At 39.9% G+C, this 22582-nt stretch overlaps 2 protein-coding genes across 2 annotated transcripts; one reads left to right on the top strand and one right to left on the bottom strand.

The window, feature by feature from the left end:
* Nucleotides 1-10196: 10196 nt before the first annotated feature.
* Nucleotides 10197-10751, bottom strand: LOC306657141 (uncharacterized protein; the record flags this gene model as incomplete). The annotated part of the gene is made up of 1 exon (XM_079132888.1): nt 10197-10751. The coding sequence occupies one exon, from the start codon at nt 10749-10751 to the stop codon at nt 10197-10199; it is 555 nt and encodes a 184-aa protein (XP_078989014.1).
* Nucleotides 10752-20011: 9260 nt separating this feature from the next.
* On the top strand, nt 20012-20548 carry LOC306657144 (uncharacterized protein; the record flags this gene model as incomplete). Its single annotated transcript, XM_079132891.1, has 1 exon — nt 20012-20548. One exon carries the CDS (start codon nt 20012-20014, stop codon nt 20546-20548), a length of 537 nt encoding a protein of 178 aa, XP_078989017.1.
* Nucleotides 20549-22582: the final 2034 nt, after the last annotated feature.

Raw genomic sequence — 22582 nt, 5'->3', positions numbered from 1 at the left:
CTATTGGTTCAACAGTCAGCTTGCAAGTATCCTTCTCTGTTATTGGTCCCCTGTTAGCCCAGCAGAATTCAAGTGCTTAAGGATAGCACCCCCACCATCTTTTCTTATGCTTTCTCTCTCCTCACTTTTCACACTCTCTCTTGCATGCGCTCTCTCTCTCTTTTCCTCTCATTTTCTCTCTTACCTGCAGGGAGTCACTCTGTTTAATAGACCCTCTTATGTTAAAAAAAAAAAAAATTGTACAACTACCATAAAATCCAATGGTGCATTCCTCAGCATTTATACCACAGAAATGGTACCTGTACATGAATGTTGATAGAAATTTTATTCATAATAGCCAAAGATTGGGAACAAAAGAGATATATTTCAATGGGTGAATGGTCGAGCAAACTGGGTTATATTCATACCTCAAAATACTTCTCAGTAACAAAAAGGACTACTGATATAATCAACAATCTGGATGAATCAACAGAGAAGTGTGTTGGATAGAAAAAGGCAATCTGAAAAAGCCGCACACAGTGTGTCTCCATGTATATGTAATTCTTGAAATGGCTTAATATAGAAATGCAGAAGAGATCAGTGGTTGGTGGAAGTTAATGAGAAGTTAGGGATGGGAGGAAAGTATTGTGGTTATAAAAGACAATACGAGAGATTCTCACCATGGTGGAAATGTTCTGTTTTGATGGACCCAATTGGCATAAGGAGTAATAGACCTAAAATAAAAATTCAACAAAATAGTGGGTGTTACAAAACTGTTACTGATAAGGGGACAAAAATCACAATCCTACTGTTTGCTCTGACAGATTCCTCAGCCCTTGCCTCTTGGATAGCATGTGCATTTGCCTGTGGATTTGTGAGAGAAATGTTGTAATGAAATCTTAATGAGATGGATTGTGTTTCTTAATCTAAATGACTGATAATAAGATATTGAGTTTGAGGGTGTGATGTTTTAATTATATTCGTGTCATATTGTTTTTTTGATGACTGACAGTGTCCATTTTCACAGTTTCTTTTTTCCTTTTTCAACTAAATTTTGCTTCTAACTAAAGTTTTTTTTTTCCTCTTGGGCATATTAATATTATTTAATTATGGAATGGAAAATCTCTCCAAGATATGGGAAGCTGTGAATCATTTGTACTCCCAAAAGAAAAGATAGTTGCCAAGGAGCAAGAATGGTACAATCAGAAATCGCCTTAATGCCAAGCTTTACTGGTAAGATGACATTCTGCAATTCATTTGTCATGGTGAGAGGCCATGACACCATAGTAAGAGTGCAGTGCAGTGACTAGTATTTCTAGCCTTAACTTACTACTGCCCTTCAGAGGTGTGGCTCCCTACTCATTCTCAGTGGTTTTCCATTGCATCTGAACTTCAACTTGAAATGCCAGGCATCACCAACTTAAGGCATTCTTATCCATATCTTTTTTTTTTTGTGATAACAAATATTTATTGTTGTTTTTAAGACACTACGTTTTGATGTAATTTGTTATGCAGCAATAAAGAACAAATACCCTAGAAGTAGGTGCTCAGATGTTTGGTTCATTCCTCCTCTATTAAGAAGTTGGAATATGCTTTTTATAAGCATATTATTTCTTATTTTTTCTCTCTTTTTTATTGGGATACATGTTGTTTCTCTGTTTGTACATGGAGTAAAGGCATACCATTTGTGTAATCATAAATTTACATAGGATAATGTTGTTTGATTCATTCTGTTTTTTTTCCCTTCCACCCACCCCTGCCACCCCTCTTTTCCCTCTATACAGTCCTTCCTTCCTCCATTCTTGCCCCCCTTCCTAACCCTAACTCTAAACCTAACACTAACCCCTCCTACCCCCCATTATGTTTCATCATCCACTTATCAGCAAGATCATTCGTCCTTTGGTTTTTTGAGATTGGCTTATCTCACTTAGCATGATATTCTCCAATTTCATCCATTTGCCTGCAAATGCCATAATTTTATCATTCTTTATGGCTGAGTAATATTCCATTGTGTGTGTGTGTGTGTGTGTGTGTGTGTGTGTATCACAGTTTCTTTATCCATTCATCAATTGAAGGGCATGTAGGTTGGTTCCACAATCTGGCCAATGTGAGTAGAGAAGCTGTGAACATTGATGTGGCTGTATCTCTGTAGCATGCTGAATTTAAGTCCTTTGGGTATAGGCCAAGGAGTGGGATAGCTAGGTCAAATGATGGTTCCATTCCAAGTTTTCTAAGAAATCTCCACACTGCTTTCCAGAGTAGTTGCACTAATTTGCAGCCCCACCAGCAATGCATGAGTGTACCTTTCTCCCCACATCCTCGCCAACACCTGTTGTTGCTTGTACTTTTGATAATTGCCATTCTAATTGGGGTGAGATGGAATCTTAGTGTAGTTTTGATTTGCATTTCTCTTATTACTAGAGATGTGGAACATTTTTTCATATGTTTGTTGATTGCTTGTAGATCTTCTTCCGTGAAGTGTCTGTTCATTTCCTTAGCCAATTTGTCGACAGGGTTATTTGGATTCTTGGTGTAGAGTTTTTTGAGTTCTATATAGATTCTGGAGATTAGTGCTCTATCTGAAGTATGATTGGTAAATATATTCTCCCACTCTGTAGGCTCTTTCTTCGCATTCCTGATAGTTTCCTTTGCTGAGAGAAAGCTTTTTAGTTTCAATCTATCCCACTGATTGATTCTTGCTTTTATTTCTTGTGCTATGGGAGTCCTGTTGAGGAAGTCTGGTCCTAAGCCGACATGTTGAAGATTTGGACCTACTTTTTCTTCTATAATCTGCAGGGTCTCTGGTCTGATTCAGAGGTCCTTGATCCATTTTGAGTTGAGTTTCTTGCACGGTGAGAGATATGGGTTTAGTTTCATTCTGTTGCATAAGGATTTCCAATTTTCCCAGGACCATTTGTTGACAAGGCTATCTTTTCTCCATTGCATATTTTGGCACCTTTGTCTAGTATGAGAAGATTTTGTATATTTGGGTTTGTGTCCATGTCCTCTATTCTTTACCATTGATCTATCCTGTCTATTTTGGTGCCAATACCATGCCGTTTTTGTTACTATTGCTTTGTAGTATAGTTGAAATTCTGGTCTTGCGATACCTCCAGCTTCATTTTTCCTGTGAAGGATTGCTTTCACTATTCTGGGTTTCTTATTCTTCCAGATGAATTTCACGATTGCTTGCTCTGTTTCTGTAAGGTACACCATTGGGATTTTAATTGGAATTGCATTGAATCTGTATAGCACTTTTGGTAGTATGCCCATTTTAACAATCTTAATTCTGCCTATCCAAGAACACGGGAGATCCTCCATCTTCTAAGGATTTCTTTGATTTCTTTCTTTAGTGTTCTGTAGTTCTCATTGTATAGGTCTTTCACCTCTTTTGTTAGATCGATTCCCAAGTATTTTATTTTTTTCGAAGCTATTGTGAATGGGGTAGTTTTCCTAACTTTTCTTTCCAAAGATTCATCACTTATGTATAAAAATGCATTAGATTGATGAGCATTGATCTTACATCTGGCTACTTTACTGAATTCACTTATGAGTTCTAAAAGTTTTCTGGTGCAATTTCCTGGTTCCTCTAAGTATATAATCATATCATCAGCAAATAGGGATAGTTTGAGTTCTTCTTCTCCTATTCGTATCCCTTTAATTTTTTTGGTCTGTCTAATTGCTCTGGCTAGAGTTTCAAGGACGATATTGAATAGAAGTGGTGAAAGAGGGCATCCCTGCCTTGTTCCAGTTTTTAGGGGAAATGCTTTCAGTTTTTCACCATTGAGAATGATATTGCCCATGGGCTTAGCATAGATGGCCTTTACAATGTTAAGGAATGTTCCCACTACCCCAATTTTCTCTAGTGTTTTGAGCATGAAGGGATGCTGTATTTTATCAAATGCTTTTTCTGCATCTGTTGAAATAATCATGTGATTCTTGACTTTAAGTGCATTGATATGGTGAATTACATTTATTGATTTCCTAATGTTGAACCAACCTTGCATCAGTGGGATGAAACCCACTTGATCATGGTGCACTATCTCTTTAATATGTTTTTGTATGCAATTTGCTAAAATTTTGTTGAGAATTTTTGCGTCAATGTTCATTAAGGATATTGGTCTGAAATTTTCTTTCCTTGATGTGTGTCTGTCGGGTTTAGGTATCAGGGTAATATTGGCTTCATAGAATAAGATTGGGTGGGTTCCCTCCTCTTCTATTTCATGGAATTCTTTGAGAAGTATTGGAATGAGCTCTTCTTTAAAGGTTTTGTAGAACTCGGCTGAGAAACCATCTGGTCCTGGACTTTTCTTTGTTGGTAGGATTTTGATGACTTCTTCTATTTCATTACTTGAAATTGGTCTATTTAAATTGTGTATGTCCTCCTCATTCAGTTTAGGCAATTCATATGTCTCTAGAAATCTGTTGATGTCTTCAAAATTTTCTATTTTGTTGGAGTATAGATTTTCAAAATAGCTTCTAATTATGTTTCATATTTCACTTGTATCTGTTGTGCGATTTCCTTGTTCATTCCAAACTTTAGTGATTTGGGTTTTCTCTCATCTTCTCTTTGTTAGTGTGGCTAAGGGTTTATCAATTTTGTTTATTTTTTCAAAGAACCTACTTTTTATTTTGTCAATTTTTTCAATTGTTTCTTTGTTTCAATTTCATTGATTTCAGCTCTGATTTTAACTATTTCCTGTCTTCTACTACTTTTGGTGTTGGTCTGTTCTTCTTTTTTAGGGCTTTGAGCTGTAGTGTTAGATCGTTTATTTCTTGATTTTTACTTCTTTTATTGAATGCACTCCATGAAATAAATTTTCCTCTATGTACTGCTTTCATAGTGTCCCAGAGATTTTGATATGATGTTTCTTTGTTCTTATTTATCTCTAAGTATTTTTTAATTTCCTTCCTTATATGTTCTGTTTCCATTCATCATATAATAACATATTGTTCAATCTCCAGGTGTTAGAGTAGTTTCTGTTTTTTACTCTTTCATTTATTTCTAATTTCAATCCATTATCGTCTGATAGAATACAAGGTAGTGTCTCTATCTTCTTGTATTTGCTAACATTAGCTTTGGGGCATAAGATGTGGTCTATTTTAGAGAAGGATCCATGTGCTGCTGAGAATAAAGTGTATTCACTCTTGTTTGGATGGTATAGTCTATAAATGTCCATTAATTCTAAATTATTGATTGTGTTATTGAGATCTATGGTTTCTTTGTTCAATTTTTGTTTGGAAGATCTGTCCAGTGGTGAGAGAGGTGTGTTAAAATCACCTAGTATTATTGTGTTATGGTCCATTTGGTTTCTGAAATTGAGAAGGACTTGTTTGACATACATCTATGAGCCACTGTTTGGGGCATAGATATTTATGATTGTTCTCTTGCTGATTTATGCTTCCCTTAAGCAGTATGAAATGTCCTTCTTTATCCCTTCTGATTAACTTTGGCTTGAAGTCCACATTATCTGAAATGAGAATGGATAACCCAGCATTTTTGCTGAGTTCATGTGCATGGAATGTTTTTCCCCTTCCTTTCACCTTTAGTCTATAGGTATCTCTTTCTATGAGGCGAGTCTCTTGCAGGCAACATATTGTTGGATCTTTCTTTTAAATCCAGTCTGCCAGTCTATGTCTTTTGATTGATGAGTTCAGGCCATTAATATTCAGGGTTATTGTTGAGATATGATTTGTATTCCCAGTCATTTGGCTATTTATTTATTTATTTATTTATTTTGACACAACTTGGTTCCTCCTTTATTTGATAATTCCTTAGGATATTTCTTCCCATTGCTGATTTGCTTCTTTGTTTTTCATCTCTTCCTCATGGAATATTTTGCTGAGAATGTTCTGCAATGCTGGCTTTCTTTTTGTAAATTCTTTTAGTTTTTGTTTGTCATGGAAGGATTTTATTTCATCATCAAATTTGAAGGTTAGTTTTGCTGGGTATAAGATTCTTGGTTGGCATCCATTTCTTTCCAGGTTGAAAAATGTTCCAGGCCCTTCTAGCTTTTAGGGTCTGGATTGAAAAATCTGCTGATATCCATATTGGTTTTACCCTGAATGTAATTTGGTTCTTTTCTCTCTTTAAAATTCTGTTAGATATTTTCATTATAATGTGCCTTGGTGTGGGTCTCTTGTAATTTTGTGTATTTGGAGTCCTATAAGCCTCTTGAACTTGATTTTCCATTTCATTCTTCAGATTTGGGAAATTTTCTGATATTATTTCATTGAATAGATTGTTCATTCCTTTGGTTTGTTTCTCTAAGCCTTCCTCAATCCCAATAATTCTTTTTATGATATCCCATAGTTCTTGTAGATTCTGTTCATGATTTCTTACCATTTTCTCTGTTTGGTCAACTTTGTTTTCAAGGTTAAATATTTTGTCTTCAATATCTGAGGTTCTGTCTTCCAGGTGTTCTATCCTATTGGTTGTGCTTTCTATGGAGTTCTTAATTTTGTTTATTGTTTACTTCATTTCAAGGATTTCTGTTTTTTTTTTCAATATCTGTAACTCTTTATTGAAATGATCTTTTGCTTCCTATATTTGCTCTTTTACCTGTCGATTGGTGCAATCATTCAATGCCTGCATTTGCTCTTTCATCTCATAGTTTGCTTCCCTGATCATTTTAATTATGTACATTCTGAACTCCTTTTCTGTCATTTCTTCTGCCATGCTGTCATTGAATTTTATTGATGTAACATCTAGATTTGTTTGGGGCATTTTCTTCCCTTGTTTTCTCATATTGTTCAGGTATCAGTGGACCGCTGAGATATTGCAGATTTCCTCTATTGACTTATAATGTCCCTGAAGATTTCTAGTATATCCCCTCTTAGCCTTCAGTAGCCTAAAGTCTTGGAGGAAGTTGATAGTGTGGTGCTCCACAAGGAAGCTGCCTCTCTAGGGGCAGTGGCTTTCAGGTGGGGTATATTCCCTGCTAGTGGGCAGAGGTGCCTCCCCTTGTTGACCAATGGTCATACAAAGGGGAACTAGAATGAGGGCTGAGGCAAGGCCTGTTTGGGCCTGTGTCTCTGGTTTTACCATCCTTGTGGGAAATCCTCACCCAGCAAGGAAGACTGACCCAATGGGGAGTTCTCACTAGTCAGTTCCCCTCCTAGAGGTTCCCCTCAATCCACAACTACAGCCTGCCTGGGCTGCCTTCCTCTGCAACGTTCCCAGGGGCCTGGACCTACCTCCTGGGCCTGGGCCCTCACCCTTCGCAGACGAGTCTCCTTAGGCTGCCCCTCCTCAGAGAATCTGCCTGTAGTCCTGGAATCTTCGCTCCATTCCTCAGCTTGTCTCTGTGTGGCTCTTCCACCATGAAGCCGCCTAGGTCCTGGGACCTTGCTCTGCAACTAATCACCTGGCTATGTGGCCCCTCCTCTGAGCAGCCATCTAGAGCCCAGTACAGTCGCTCCAAGTCCCAGCAACCCGCCGCATGCCTCTTACTCCAGGCAGCCACCGGGTGTTCCATGTGGTCGCTCTGAGTCCAAGTGACCCGCTGCGAAACTCCTCCTCCTCCAGGCAGCCGCCCAGAGTTCCGGTGCAGTCACCACGAGTCCAACCAACTCACTGTGCACCTCTTCCTCCCAACTGCCACCCATAGCCCTGGTGCCGTCACTCCAAGTCTAAGCGACCCTATGCGCTCCTCCTCCTCCTCCTCTGGGCAGCCGCCCAGTGTTCAGGAGCGGTTGTTCTGAGTCCAAACAGCTCGTCACACACCTCCTCCTCAGGGCAGCCGCCCAGAGCCCCAGTGGGTTGCTCCCAGTCCAAGTGTTGTGCTGAGCAGCCTCCTCTACAATGATCCCAGTTGTCCATGTTCACTGCTCCAGCTGGGGAAGGAATATCTCACTGGGCAACTCTACTTCACAAAGTTCCCTGCGTCCCAGGACTACCACTCCATCCAGGACGCCTCCCCAACGGGAGAGACTCACTGGGCGGCTTTGAGTTGGTCCCAAGTCTCTCAATATCTCCTCTTCTTGAATCCTGAGTCCTGGAGCAACATGAAATGCAGCCACCCTCTAGTCTGCCATCTTGAAAACCGTATCTTTTTTTAACTAGTCATAAATCTTTAATTATTCAGAAAAGTTGTTCAGTTATATAAGGACAGTCCACATCTCTTATTCATGTCTTATGATTCTTCATAATTATTATCATTACCAAAAAGGATATGATTTCCCCATGAGAGAATGTTTATAATATTTTCTTGGTCTTTCCCTTAGGATGATTTCCTTATTCTATTGATTCTTTTGCTGAAGTATCATTCTTTTTCCTTGTTGAAGTGGCATGAACAGGACAAGTGAACAATGTGGTTGCAGGAGGTGTTTGATTTGTTTATCTGACCATATCAGCCTGAGATGCAACAGGTCTTCAGGATCTGAGATGGTCCCAGGAATGCAGGCCTGGGGCACAGCTTCCAAGCATAGTCTGAGTCCTCCCTACTTGCATCCTCTTGCTTACCTGCCATTCACACACTTCCCTACCCCTCCAGACTTTCTCCAAAGGGAGTGTTTACTTGTCCACATGCAGCTCCACCTCTGATTAAGAGGTTCCTCATTTGCTTATGGTTTTTGCAGTGCAATACTATTAACATGAAGGGACCCAGGGTGAGGCTAGCAGAGTTTGCCTTGTCTGGTCAACAGCAACTGATTTGACAGCCGATCTCATTCTTGACATTATAAGACTGTAAACATTTCCCTGTCCTCCTCCTCTGCCCTCTCTTCATCTCATCAATTAGCAATCTGCACATTTTCACTAAATTTACTAACTTTATATGTGTGCATGTGTGTGTGTGTGTGTGTGTGTGTGTGTGTGTGTGTACATATATGTATGTATGCAATGTGGATGTAGAAGACAGTGGAAGGTATATGTATATATATATATACATACATCACTATTCTCCAAGACAGAAAGTTGCCCTTCTGATCAATACTACAAAAGATAGTGTACTGGGTCTCCTTGGGTCCTTCCTCTTATTTCCAACTTTAGATTGTGAGTTCTTTGTGGGAAGCGCTTGGGCCTCATATGTCTTGAGATGACCCTCAAAACCCAACAGTAGGGATCACTCATACTATTGTTATCAAATTGCTATCTTATTATAATTGAATTGTTGTTAGTTAAATAAGGTAGATTATCTTATTTTGAAAAACATGTAAAGTCCTTTCTATAAATGCAAGTGTTAGATTTTATTTGCAAAATCGGTTCTCTTTTATTTTTGAATTGACACATGAAAGTTGTATATATTTTTAGGGCATTATGTGACATTTCTTGATATTTGTGTATTTTGCATAACGTTCAAATGAGAGTGTATTTATCTCCTCAAATATTTATCATTTCTTTGCAGTAAATACATTCAATATCCTTTCTCCTAGCTTTGTTTGTTTTAAATATACAATATATTATTGCTACCTATACTGACCTTACTATGCAATTGAACATCAACACATCTTTCTTTTATCTAACTAATCTTGGTACTTAATAACCAACCTTTTCCCCATTTCTCACCCCCTTGTTTTCCCCAGTCCCTGGTAACCACTTTTCTACTCCCAACTCCTATTAGATCAACATTTTATTTAGATTGCACATTTGAGTAATATGGCACCATATTTTTCTATCTGTGCCTGACTGATTTCACAACACAATGTGGTCCAGTTCCATCCATGTTGTCTCAAATGACTGGATTTCATCCTTTCCATGGATGAATAGTATTCCAATTTTGCATATATGCCATGGTTGTTCTAATCATTGGTTGACAGACACTGAGGTTGATTCTGTTTCCTGACTACTGTGAATAGTTATGCAATAAACAAGGGCATACAGATGTTGCCAACGTACTGGCAAAATCAGTTTTCTTTCCTGGTCACAGAAACCCAAACTTCTCTTCTCCTTGAGAAATAATAATAGAAAATAAACTGAAAATCAACTCTCCAAACTCATGGAAGAAAGTTACAAGAATTTCTGATATTGAGGTTATATTTATTGAAGAATAGTTAACACATGATTGTGAGTGCCAGGGATAACTGAGGCTTCATCTAATCACATCATATGTCTGAGGCTGGGATATAGTGAAGAAATCTATGGGAGATATTAGTGGAATGTAATGTAGAAGGATGCCTTTATGCCAGTTTCTTAATGGTACAAGAGGAGGATGATAAAGCTGGTGGCCGGGCTCTGTGATCATGACTAGCTCATGACTGGTAGTCAGATACAAGGTTCAACAAGAAGATCCACAGCAGCTGGGGCGGCAGCAAGTGGTCCTGCAGCAGGTGGTCTGGCAACACTGGGGCCTGCAGCAACTGGGGCGGCAGCAACTGGAACCACAGCAACTGGGGCGGCAGCGGCTGGAACCACAGCAACTGGGACGGCAGCAAGTGGTCCTGCAGCAGGTGGTCTGGCAACACTGGGGCCTGCAGCAACTGGGGCGGCAGCAGCTGGAACCACAGCAACTGGGACGGCAGCAGCTGGACCCACAGCAACTGGGGCGGCAGCAGCTGGACCCACAGCAGGTAGGGCGGCAGCAGCTGGAACCACAGCAACTGGGGCGGCAACAGGTGGTCCTGCAGCAGGTGGTCTGGCAACACTGGGGCCTGCAGCAGCTGGACCCACAGCAACTGGGGCGGCAGCAGCTGGACCCACAGCAACTGGGGCGGCAGCAGCTGGACCCACAGCAGGTGGGGCGGCAGCAGCTGGGTTGGCAGCAGGTCTCCTGGCAGAGGCCTTGGTCACCACCCTGATCAGAGCAGACAGAACCAGAACAGGAGTTGACCATGGTGTCAGAGAGTAGAGATTCTGGGTAGGTTTCTAAAAGAATGAGTTTCCCAAATGTGGGAGTCTCTTTATTCCATGTTCACTTTTATACTCCCCCTGCTGTCACCAAGTTAAAGGCTACTTCCTTGTTATTGTTTATGTTGATAACTAATTATAAGATTAGCTAATTCTGGGACAATCTACATAAAAGTTAGATAGAATGCATCTTTTCCTTTCTCTGAGGATGGTTCATACAATACTGCCTTTCCTCCCAAGTCACCTCTTGGCTCTCTTGTCTACTTCCTTATGTGTCATCTACTTTCAAAGACTCTTAATCTTATTCATCAGACTAGTTGTCACATGATAGATCACATGAAATTCACCATTCTGTGTCATCCTGCAGCCTGTGTCTCAGACCAGTCCTCTAGTGGAACAGTTTCTCCTCTTCTAAAGGCTCTTTTAAGAAAATAAAATAAACTATGAAAATCTTAGAAGAAAAACTGGGGGGAAATTAAGATGTTTAAAATAGAATAGCTTTTCTAATATAGAAAAAAAAAGTTAATAGCAATGAAGAAAAATATTGGAAAATTTTATCACAGAAAAATTTTAAATACCTGATTGTTTTCACAAAGTAAACAGACTGTAAAATCTAAAAGATAAACAGGGAATAAATAATAAGTACATTAACTAATCTAACAGAAAAGGAGTTATTTTTCTGAATGCATGAATACCTGTTACAATCCAATAAGGAAAAAAGCAAATAAGTCATTTCACTAAAAAAAAAAAAGAGATTTAAATGCCTTTTGAACCTTTGAAAGATATCCAGTCTCAATCATAATTTTTAAAGGTTTAGTTGAACCATTCATTCATTCATAAACCATCTTCTACACACATACTGTTTTCACAGGGATGCAGGTCTGCTCTAAGCTCTGGAGATACATGAATTGCTATTTGTAATGATAAATAGAAAATATTTAACTTTTAAAACTTTAATAAATTCATGAGATAATAAAGAAACACATTCTCACACAGATGGCAGGGGTTCAAACGGGGGCAACTTCTTCAGATGGTAATTTAGCTTCAATTCAATAGCATCTTAACACTTAAATTCATTAATATCTTGATATATCAGAGTTACAAAAGCACATGACTTTTGATTGAGCAATTTCCCTTCTAAAAATGTGTTAAACAGCATACATGTGCTCCAATACATAAGCTCAGGTTCTTTGCAGCATCATTTGATAGCAAAAGCTTGATTTGTGATTTCTGCTTTGCTTATGGAAGAGATTGTTCTTAATGTAGGAAACATACACAGGCCATAGAAGTCATGGAGCATCATTTTTTCACAGAGGAAAAGAGTTATTTGGAACTATTATTGCAATTTTTCTAAAAGTTTTACATTGATTTACTTTTTAAAAATGAGGTAACCTTACTTTATATCATCCCTATCTCCATACAGAAACCAACCTTCCATTTAGACTGGATTATTCAGGATGGAGGGGAGAAGGGAAATAGAGTAGATGTCTAATTGTGGTATTTTCATGTTATTCACATTTGATTTCATTGCATTTTGGTTAAAGGAAAATGTTTTCATTATTCTTGTTGTTGCAATTTTCTTTGTGGCATGATATATTTTGTAAATAATCTGAGTGTATGTGAGAATTACAGAAACCTAATTTGTTAGGCATAAGATGGTGTATAAATATCCTTTGCATCTAAACTGATAATATCCTTGTTTATTTTTCGTCTTAAAATGACCATTTTGAAATAGTGCGTTTAAGGTTTCTGCTATGATTGTGGTATTTCTCATTTTTTCCTGTGTTTAAACAGGGGCGTTTGGGGTATTTGTTTGTTTTGTTTTGTTGCATTTAGTTTGAATATAGCCCAAGTGCTTATAACAGTGGGAAAGTTAATATTTTTGGAGACATACTGAATATATTGTTACCGAAAGCTCAGTTTTGTCTCTGATGCCAATTCATTAGTGGGACATGGTTTTGAGAAAAAGGAAAAAGATTTATTGCTTTGCTAACAAAGGAGAAGCAAAGGACACTCCTGTCCCAGAGGCTGTGATTCTGCCCATCATGGAGAACAAAGGGTTTGGAAAGAAGTAATCCATTCCAATTATTCCCTATGGGAAATTGTGTTTCACTTGTTGAATTGGAAAAATAGCCATTCCTTAGATTTTCTGGTGCCATGCCACCTCTGAAGTCTGTGTTACTTGGTTCCTATGGTGGGTGTGTGCTCAAAGACAGATAATTCAGCCTAGAATGGGAAAAGGTAATCCTATTTCCCACCCCAAGATTAGGGAGGGGAGAAGGAGAAGAGGAAAAGAAAACATGTTCATTTAAAAATAAGTTTCAGTGGCAGAGCAGCAAGGGCTATATTCAAAGCATGTGATGGACCACAGTTACAATATCACAAGGAAGCCACTATCAAGGTCAAAGCAAGGGCAGACATGACAGCCTCAGTATCCTGTTCTAATTGAGTCACAGTTCTATGGTCATTTGCTTGTTTGGAGATGGTTGGTTCTCTCCATGTGAAGGAAGAGGAGACAGGTGGAGTCACAACAGGAGATGACCAGGGTGTCATGGGTGGAGAGTCTGGGGTGGGGGCTCCAGCAGCATAAGGTTCTTGGGTAGGAAAGACGTCATGTAAAGTCTTCTTCTATACCCAGCTGAGAAGTCACCATCGCTATGTTCATGATTTTTTTTTAATTTTTTTCCTCACTATTGTTTACCCTATTTAAGAGAACCTGTCAAACATTCTGATTCTGCTGTGTCATTGATGCAGTTAGCCTTGACTTGTAAAATGAATGTTTACATGATGTTCATCTAAGCAGTTCTTTATCCCTAATGCATCATGTCCTTTTTTTTATTGCAACATCATCTCATCCATTCCTTCTTGCACTTTTCTGTGTGTCATTGACATTCTGAACATAAAGACAAATCGTTCTTTTGTCCTCCAACCATTTAACTTTCTGTTCCTGAATGAGACAGGAAGCCATGTTCCCTTCCATTTGAACAATACCTAAAATCTATGTAAATGTGAATATGTAAATACACAGAAAGTCCGACCTTAGTACATTATAGCAAAAAGGCTGGTAATAAAATCAGTATAGATCACTTGCAAATTATGAAGAAGCTAAAAATTGTGACTGGGGTTAAGGTAAGTTCCTTTCAATTGAACTTGTTCCAAATGGAATTGATTGTTCTGTTTATTTTCCAAACCGATACTTCAATTATCTGGTTCTTCTACAAATTACTGTTATTCCATCTTTTCAAACTAGTCCGTTTAGAGTTCTCCTTTACTCTACAGCCACATCTTGGTTCCCAATATGTGCCAGACCCAGTCTCAGATTGGAGACAGAAATAATATTTCACCTCATCCCTTTTTCCACTGGTACTCCATCTGAACTCAATTAACAACAGCAGATTATTTCACAAGATGAACTGGTAATGTCATTACCCATATGCTAGTTCACAAAAAGGGGGTTTATCCACCTTTGCAGCACAAATCAATATGTCTCAGCTACAGAGGTGGCAGAAATTCCAAACAAAATTTAAGTCAGAGCAGATGAAGCTATACTAGGACCACTAGGTTAACAATGACAATAAAAGGCTCTTTCTTTCAAAAAGTCACCCAATATGGAAAATACTAGGCATTCAAAGCATTATGTGCCTTATCCTGTCTTTGATCTATGAATAAGCATGATGGAGTAATTTTTGTCTTGTTTATTCCTGAGTTTAATACACTTATTGACAGATGTATTTTGAAATTGCAATTCAACACAAAATATTTTAGTTATCAGACTAACTGCTTTTAAACCATTCTCTTCATCACACAGTATCCTCAGGGAAAGTTTTTATCCCTATCTGTCAACCATTAAAGCTCAGTGTGGAAAAATTATGTCAATTAGAATTGAACCCAGTCCCTTGTTGTAAGCAATAAGAACCCCAAGTAGAATTATTAGAACTGCCATCATTGAATCTGGGCTTGTGTGACACAGACAAAACTCTTGGTGACATATCATTTTATGTCAAGATGTTTTAAAACAGAATTTAAACTCATACCTTGATTTAATCAACAACATATTCTAACTTCAGAGATGCATCCCAATATAGGTTAAACATCTCAAATCTGAAAATCCAAAATGCTCCATAATCCAGAACTTTTGGAGGACCACAGTGGAAAATTCCACACCTGACCTCATAGGACAGGTTGTAGTTGAAGTGCAGGTATGTTAAAAATAATTTATAAAATTGCCTTCAATCTATATGTACTAGGTGCACAAGATATTTACTCGGGGACTATCCCTAAGATATCTCATTATGCCAATATTCCAAAATTTAAAAATATCCCAAATGCAAAACAAATTCTGATCCTAAGCATTTTCAAGAAGGGATACTAAACCTAGACATGCAAAGTCATCAAGAAAAAAATAGGTAGTGACAATGTCTCTGGCTTATTTAAGTATACTTGAACTGTCAGGTCACCAGTTAATACACTGTCTTTTGTGTGTGTGTGTGTGTGTGTGTGTGTGTGTGTGTATCTCTTCATCCTTTTTATTTCTTGTGGTGTTCCATTATGTGAATGCACAACAATTTATGTGTTCTCTTATTGATAAACATTTGGATTATTTCTAGTTGTGGCTCTTTTTTTTTTTATTATAAACAAATGGGATACATGTTGTTTCTCTGTTTGTACATGGCGTAAAGGCATACCATCTGTGTAATCATAAATTTTACACTGTCTTTAAAAAGGATTCAGAGTTAAATGAGGCTATTGATTTTGTTGATCACCTCTCTTATTTCTAGAAATAAGTTCTTGTGGATTATTTATTCATTTGAACCATCTTTGTATTTTCAAAAGATTTTCAATACTTAAGAATTACTTCCTCTTTGGGCACTTCCCCATAGATTGAGAAAAATAATGTTATGAGAAATAACCAGTAAAATTCTACTCTTTGGTCCCAGATTTGGGAGATAGGGTGTACTGTGCACAGCCTAGTTGTGTTAGGTCAGTGGGATAGGTTGCCAAATGACCACGGAGAATACCCAGAGATGTAGTGCGAGATATGAAGTTTATTGGAAAGTGTGTATGGGGAAAGTCCAGTGGCAGCAGGATGGACAGAAAGGGCCTTCCTCCCTCACGGTACCTTCCTAAGTAATGCTTCCATCCCTTATGATGTTACTCCAGGAAATGGCATCTCCATTCCTCAAAACACCTTGAGCAGTGGCAGCTAACTGAATGAGTGGTACTTATCCTTTCCATAGTGACCTCAATTCCATACCAATTACCACAAGGAGGGAAGTTTTGTAGTTAGGTCACTAGGTAACAAATGCAGTGACATCATCAGTTTAGCTTGCTTTGTCCCATTGTATGACCAGCATCCCTAGGAACTTGGCATGCACTAACTTATCCTAATTCCCAGTACACCTGAGAGAAAATCAGTGTCTCTCAAGAAAATATTTCTCAGACATTCCAGCCCAGACTAATTGCCATTTTTCCCTCAGTTTGGCTAGCTTCTTAAAGAATGGAGAGTGGCACATCAGGGACATGGTGTTTTATTTTCCTTTTCTCTAAGGATGACACACAGTGTATGAAAGGTCTGATAGAGAAGAAGATAACAGATTCTAGGAAATTTCTCTCTGCTCAGAAGCCCATCCTCCACACCTGACACCATGATCTACTATGCTTCTCCCTTCTGCCAACCTACCTGCTGCAGGACCACTGATGGAAAGCAACCTATGCAGCCAGCTGCTGCAGAAAACCCTGCCAGTTCAGCTGCTGCGGATCCAACTGTGTGGCCAAAACAATTATAGGCAGTTGCTGCCAACCCTGCTACCCACCTGCTTGCTGTAGGACCTCATGCTTACCCAGCTTCTACAGTGAGCAGTGAACAGCTGCTACCATGCTTCCTGCTGCCAGCCCAACAGATGTGCGTCCAACCATTGTGACCAAAGCTACAGTGGGTCCAGATGCAGACGGCCTTGCTGCCGCCTAGCCTACTATCAAACCACATGCTGCCCCGCTCTTGTTGCAGGCCTGGCTTTGCATCCCTGTGCTGCCCACCTTCCTGCTGCTGATCCACTTGCTGCAGAGCCATCACCCATCCAAACCATATTTCCCCAACCGTTTTGTCTAAGCTCCTGTTCCTACAAGAATCTTGCTCCCTAATCTTAACTGAGAAGCAGCACACTGACACTGGAATTTGTTTTTATCTTCTTTCTGCAGTGCTTGAAAGACTACCGAGGAGATGCAGACTATTTCACTTTGATTTTCTTGTTCTTCATTTCCTGCTGATCAGCTCTATCTAACTGATTTAGATTTATGATCTCAGCCCCAGGAGAAGTGACCATCAACTTTTGCTTCTATGAAACTTTATGAAAGTTCTTATGATTATATATTTAATTTTCTGTAATGAATAATATTGGAGACCTTTTTTAACATGTGCATCATATTTAATATTTGCAGATAAATGGATGGAATTGGAGACGATCACACTAAGTGAAATAAGCCAATCCCCAAAAACCAAAGACTGAATGTTTTCCCTGATAAGTGGATGATGATACATTATGGGGGTGGGGGGAAGAATGGAGGGACTTTAGATTACATAGAGGGAAATGAGAGGGGGAGGGGTGGGGATATGAAAGATGGTGGAACGAGACAGACATCATTACCCTGTGTACATGTATGATTACATGATTAGTATGAACCTACATCATGCACAACTATAGAAACGAAACTTGTACCCCATCTGTGTACAATGAATCAAAATGGAGTCTGTAAAAATAATAATAATAATAATAAAGAAAAAAAAAACCTCCTTCAGTTTTCTTAACTCTTTCAAAATCACTTTTAATTGTCTTCCTTATTGGTCTTTCCTATTAAAAAAAAATTGTATTATCCTGCAACCTATAATATGTTTTTTCCTTTGCTTTGTTGGTTTATTTATTTACAGCAGTTCATTTATAAAACCTTACTTTTGAGTTGAATTTTATACTTACTGCACATTTGACTCTCACAATGGACCTATAAGTTGAACAAAGATTAGATTATCCTTTTAGTGAAGAGAAAATGATTTGCAATGCAGCTGATATCTGACAGATTCAGACTCAATGCCCAAATATTTTGATTCCAGGTCATGGGCACTTTTTTCCAACATTTTCCACAAGTAGGTATAATGCTGGTGATATGCAAAGGGAAGATGTAGTTTTGAGTTGCTTCTCTAATGTAAGAAATAATTATACCTTTTAAAGCTTTCTATAAAGCTTTTCCCAAATACTCTTCATATCTTTGGCCAATAGGGACCTTCTTTAAGAGTTTAGTCAATGAACAGAACCTAACATCTTCTCTAATTTCTGATCAACCACTGGTACAATTTGTCTCCAACAAATAACATGAACATTGTTGGTGTTTCTGGCACTGCCCTAACCCTAAGGGAATCTGTTCTTGAATGCCATGGAATTGGCATCCTGGTATAATTTTATTCATCTAAAAGAATTGGGGATTAAGAATCACCTTTGCATCAGCTTGAGTCGTATTTCCTGGGCTACCCATCTGTTATGGTTTAGATATGAAGTGTCCCCTGAAAACTCATGTGTGTGGGACAGGAAGGAAAGTTTAGAGGTGGTATGACCGGGTTATGAGAGTCTTGACCTAATCAGTGCATTAATCCTCTGATAAGGATTAACTGGTGGTGATGGTAGGCGGATAGGGTGTGACTGGAGGAAGTAATTCCTGGGGACATATGTTTGGGGTATATATTTTGTCCTTGTTAAGCAGAGAACTATCTCTCTCTCTCCCTCTCTTTCTCTCTCTGCTTCCTGGTGCCATGTTCCCACCTGCTTTTCTCCACCATGCACTTCTGCCATGATGTTCTGCCTCATCTCAGGCATGGAGGGATGGAGTTGACTGTCTCTGCACTAACACCTCTGAAACCATGAGCCCCAAATAAACTTTTTCTTCTCCAGAATTGTTCGTGTCATAGCAGAAAAAAAAAAAAATAACTAAAATACCATTTTTAAGGCAATGTGATTTCCTGACACAGACACCATTAGGGTAAGATAAATGTGCACACTGTCTTAAGAATTAAGGCAACCTTGCAATGGGCAAACATAGTTTTGATCTGATCATATTCTCTGAGTCATAAGGAAATAAAACAACTTCTGGTGCCCTGTCAGATTAAGACAAATAAGCTAAAGGAAAATCAAAATCAAAGTTCACAAGAAAAGGAGGGAGATGGTAGGAAGAAAACAAGGAGAAGGAAGAACACACTACTCAAAGGCAACATGGTGTTAGGTTGTTTTCCAAATAGAAGAACCTGGATGTTCTGATGGAAAGTTGAATCATGAAGAGATCCAGTGTGAGGGCTCAGACAGTTCTGACTGTGGCCACCTTCTTAAGAGATGCAATTATGGGGTTTGGATAAGTTAACCTACTCGATGAGGGAGTTTCCTACAGGGTGTACTTGGAATTTTAAACTTTCCATTAAGAGAATGGATAGTGAATTACTGATTAGGTCTTACCTCATGTGTTTCTCTCCTTCAAGGGTCATAGCATAAAGTTGATCAGTGTTCAAAACCTACAAACATTTTCTTTTATATACTTACCCAGGTTACATTATCATTTATAGCAAGAGGATAAACTTTGTATACTAGTTTCTACATTACAGGAGATGTCTATGGTCTCCCTACACATGGTTTTAACTCCTCACTGTGACTCATCAAAACCACCTTCTTACACAAGTGCCTCTCAAAGTAGCACCTGGGGAAACAGGTTGAGACTGGAAATGGTTCTGACCTCTCACCAAGCTAAACTGGAATTGTTAGATGACCAAATACTATATTTGGTTTTTAAAACTGAGGCTTAGGGCTGGGGATGCTGCTTAGTTGTACAGTGCTTACCTACCATGTGAGGTAATTCCCAATGCTGCAAAATCATTAATTAATGAAAATGCATAAATAAAGTGAGAATTAGTGTTCAGCAAATACAGAGACTGATGCCTGATTTATCATTCCAGGAAAATGGTTTTGACTGACTGTTTACCCATTACAAAAGCAAACAACCACTTACTCAAAGAAAATTCATTATACTTAAGGAACACCTTCCTCCTTGGAGCATTTCCCAATAGATTAGTGTAATTGGCATAAACAATAAGAAGAGTTCTTCTCATTGGTTCCAATGTTGGCATACCATGTATAAAAGGTGCAAAGGAAAAGAAAACAACATATTCTAGCAAACTCACCTGTGAACAGGATCCCACCATCCACACCTGACACCATGAGTGACTGCTGCTGCTCCCCTTGCTGCCAGCCTACCTGCTGCAGGACCACCTGCTGCAGGACCACCTGCTGGAAACCAACCTGTGTCACCTGCTCCTGCACACCCTGCTGCCAGCCCAGCTGCTGTGGGTCCAGCTGTGGGTCCAGCTGTGGGTCCGGCTGCTGCCAGCCCTGCTGCCAAACCACCTGCTGCAGGACCTGCTTCCAACCAACCTGTGTGACCAGCTGCTGCCGCACACCCTGCTGCCAGCCCTGCTGCTGTGTGTCTAGCTGCTGCCAGCCTTGCTGCCAGCCCAGCTGCTGTGGGTCTAGTGGCTGTGGGTCTAGCTGCTGCCAGCCCTGCTGCTGTGGGTCTAGTGGCTGTGGGTCTAACTGCTGCGGTGGGTCTAGTGGCTGTGGGTCCAGCTGCTGCCAGCCAGTTTGCTCTGGACCCGTGTACTGCACAAGGACCTGCTACCACCCCACCTGTGTCTGTCTGCCTGGTTGCCTAAGCCAGGGCTGTGGGTCCAGTTGCTGCCAGCCTTGCAGTTGTTGATCAATTTATCACAGACCCCACTTGCCTGCCCCACTTTGCATTATCAGACCTGCCATATGCCCATAATATGGCAAACCCGCTGCCCTTTCTCTGCTAATAATGCCTATACTGTCATCAAACTGTCATCATCTTGCTAGCAGATTCTGAGTTTTCTCAGCAAGTACAGTCCTCTATATTCTCTTCATTCAGCTTGCTGTTTGTCATTGTAATCTTTTCTTGTCTTGACCTGGATCCATGGTCTTAGTCTTTACAACATGATTATTGACTTTTTAAGCTGAGAAAGTTAAAAAAAAAAAAAAAAAAGAAAAGAATGAAAACACTTATAACTAACTTTCTCATCAGGTCTTTGTGATGATAAATACCAATCATTTTGTTTTGATGACTCATTTTGTGACGCTTTCATGACAACTCTGTTTTGTCTTGCTAATAGACAATTTGCTTCCTAATAAAGTCTTCCTATTTTACTTCCTATATTTTGTTTCGCTTCTATGATTACTTTGCATTTCACATATATTATCTCATCCAAGTCACATAATAGTCCCAAACTTGGGCAGAACCAAGATGAGTAAAATGACCTGCATCATGTCATATAGCTAAAGCTGACAGAATTAGGTCCAGGATCTGGGTTTTCTGATTCCAGTTCTGAAGAAGTCATATGCATAGCTTACTATAAGCAGAAATGACACTGGAGACTGAGCACTGGGAAGATGTGCAATTTAAGTTGTTCTCCAAACATGGAACCACCATTTTCTTATGTTTGCAGATCACTTTCTATTAACCAAACTCTTCCCAAATTCATTCCTTACAGTATGGTAATCAGTATCCACACCTTCCAAGCAACAGCTGGTTTTAAGTGCTAGTCCACGTCTAGTACATGATGTGAACCTTTTATTGCTTTGGCCTCTTGTGTAGCTTCTAGTGAACTTCTTTAACTAATTTTGATTACACACTGTGTTCCTGTCACTGTCCTGGGACTTTGATGTGAGAGGCTCACTGAGAATTGGTTTGTTGATGTCATGAAAATGGAATCATTGTATGTCTTCATTCTTCTGGTCACCTCTGGGAATGAGTCATGCCTGTAAAACACTGGACACATTTCATGTACACTCAGACTTTGAGAGACCATTAGTTTCCAGGCCAGAACATTTTAAAGTAAATTAAGTAATGACAAAACTGGGGACTCAAGGATAGATAGTGCAGTGGGCTTATCAGACTTTGATCTTTCCATAATCTCTAGAACACCTGAGGGGTCAAAATAGTTTATTGAGTTTGAGGAGGGAAAGACCAATCAATGGAGGGAAATGAAAGCCCTAGTTTCAGGGGTAAGAAAGAATGTGAGGCGGGGTGATCCAAGATGGCAGACCAGAGAGCAACTCCAGTCGCTCCAGAACCCAGGAATCAAGAGGGGAGGCATTGAGAGACTCAGACTAAAATAGAGCCACGGGGTGAGTCTCCCCCACCCAGTGAAGCTTGGCCCGGGCAGCAGGCCCGGATTCGGGTAGCTTATTAGAGTAGGGCAGGGCAGCTAGAGTCTTCCCCAGGCAGCCCTGTGCACTCCAGCAGTGGGCTCCTCCCACAGGGCCAAATTCTCCAGCTTCTCGGAGCAGGTCCCCCAGTGAGAGCCTTTTTACACAGAACCAGCTCCAAGTCCCTGAGCCAGCGTGGTGAGCTCCGGCCCGAAAGTTGCTTCAGGGACCAGGACAGGGCAGCCAGGGACTTCCCCAAACAACCCAGCTCCCTCCGGCGGGAAGCGCCTTTCTAGGCTAGCTTCTCGGAGCAGACCGCCCAGTGAGAGCCTTTCTACACAGAGCCAGCCACAAGGGCCCAAGCCAGCAGAGACCTCCGACCTGCAAGCAGCCTCTGGGACCAGGGCAGGGCAGCCAGAGACCTCTCCAGGCAGACCTGCCCCCTCCGGCTGCAGGCTTTTTCCACGGGGCAATTCAAGATGGTGGACTAGAGGGTGACTGCATCTCCAGTTGCTCCAGAACCCAGGATTCAACAAGGGGAGGCACTCAGAGACTCAGACTAAAATAA

The sequence above is a fragment of the Sciurus vulgaris genome, assembly GCF_902686455.1.
Source record: "Sciurus vulgaris genome assembly, chromosome: 3".
In the NCBI taxonomy this organism is placed as follows: Eukaryota; Metazoa; Chordata; class Mammalia; order Rodentia; family Sciuridae; genus Sciurus; species Sciurus vulgaris.
The sequence above is the reverse complement of the archived record's forward strand: the minus strand, read 5'-3'. Positions and strand labels throughout refer to the sequence as shown.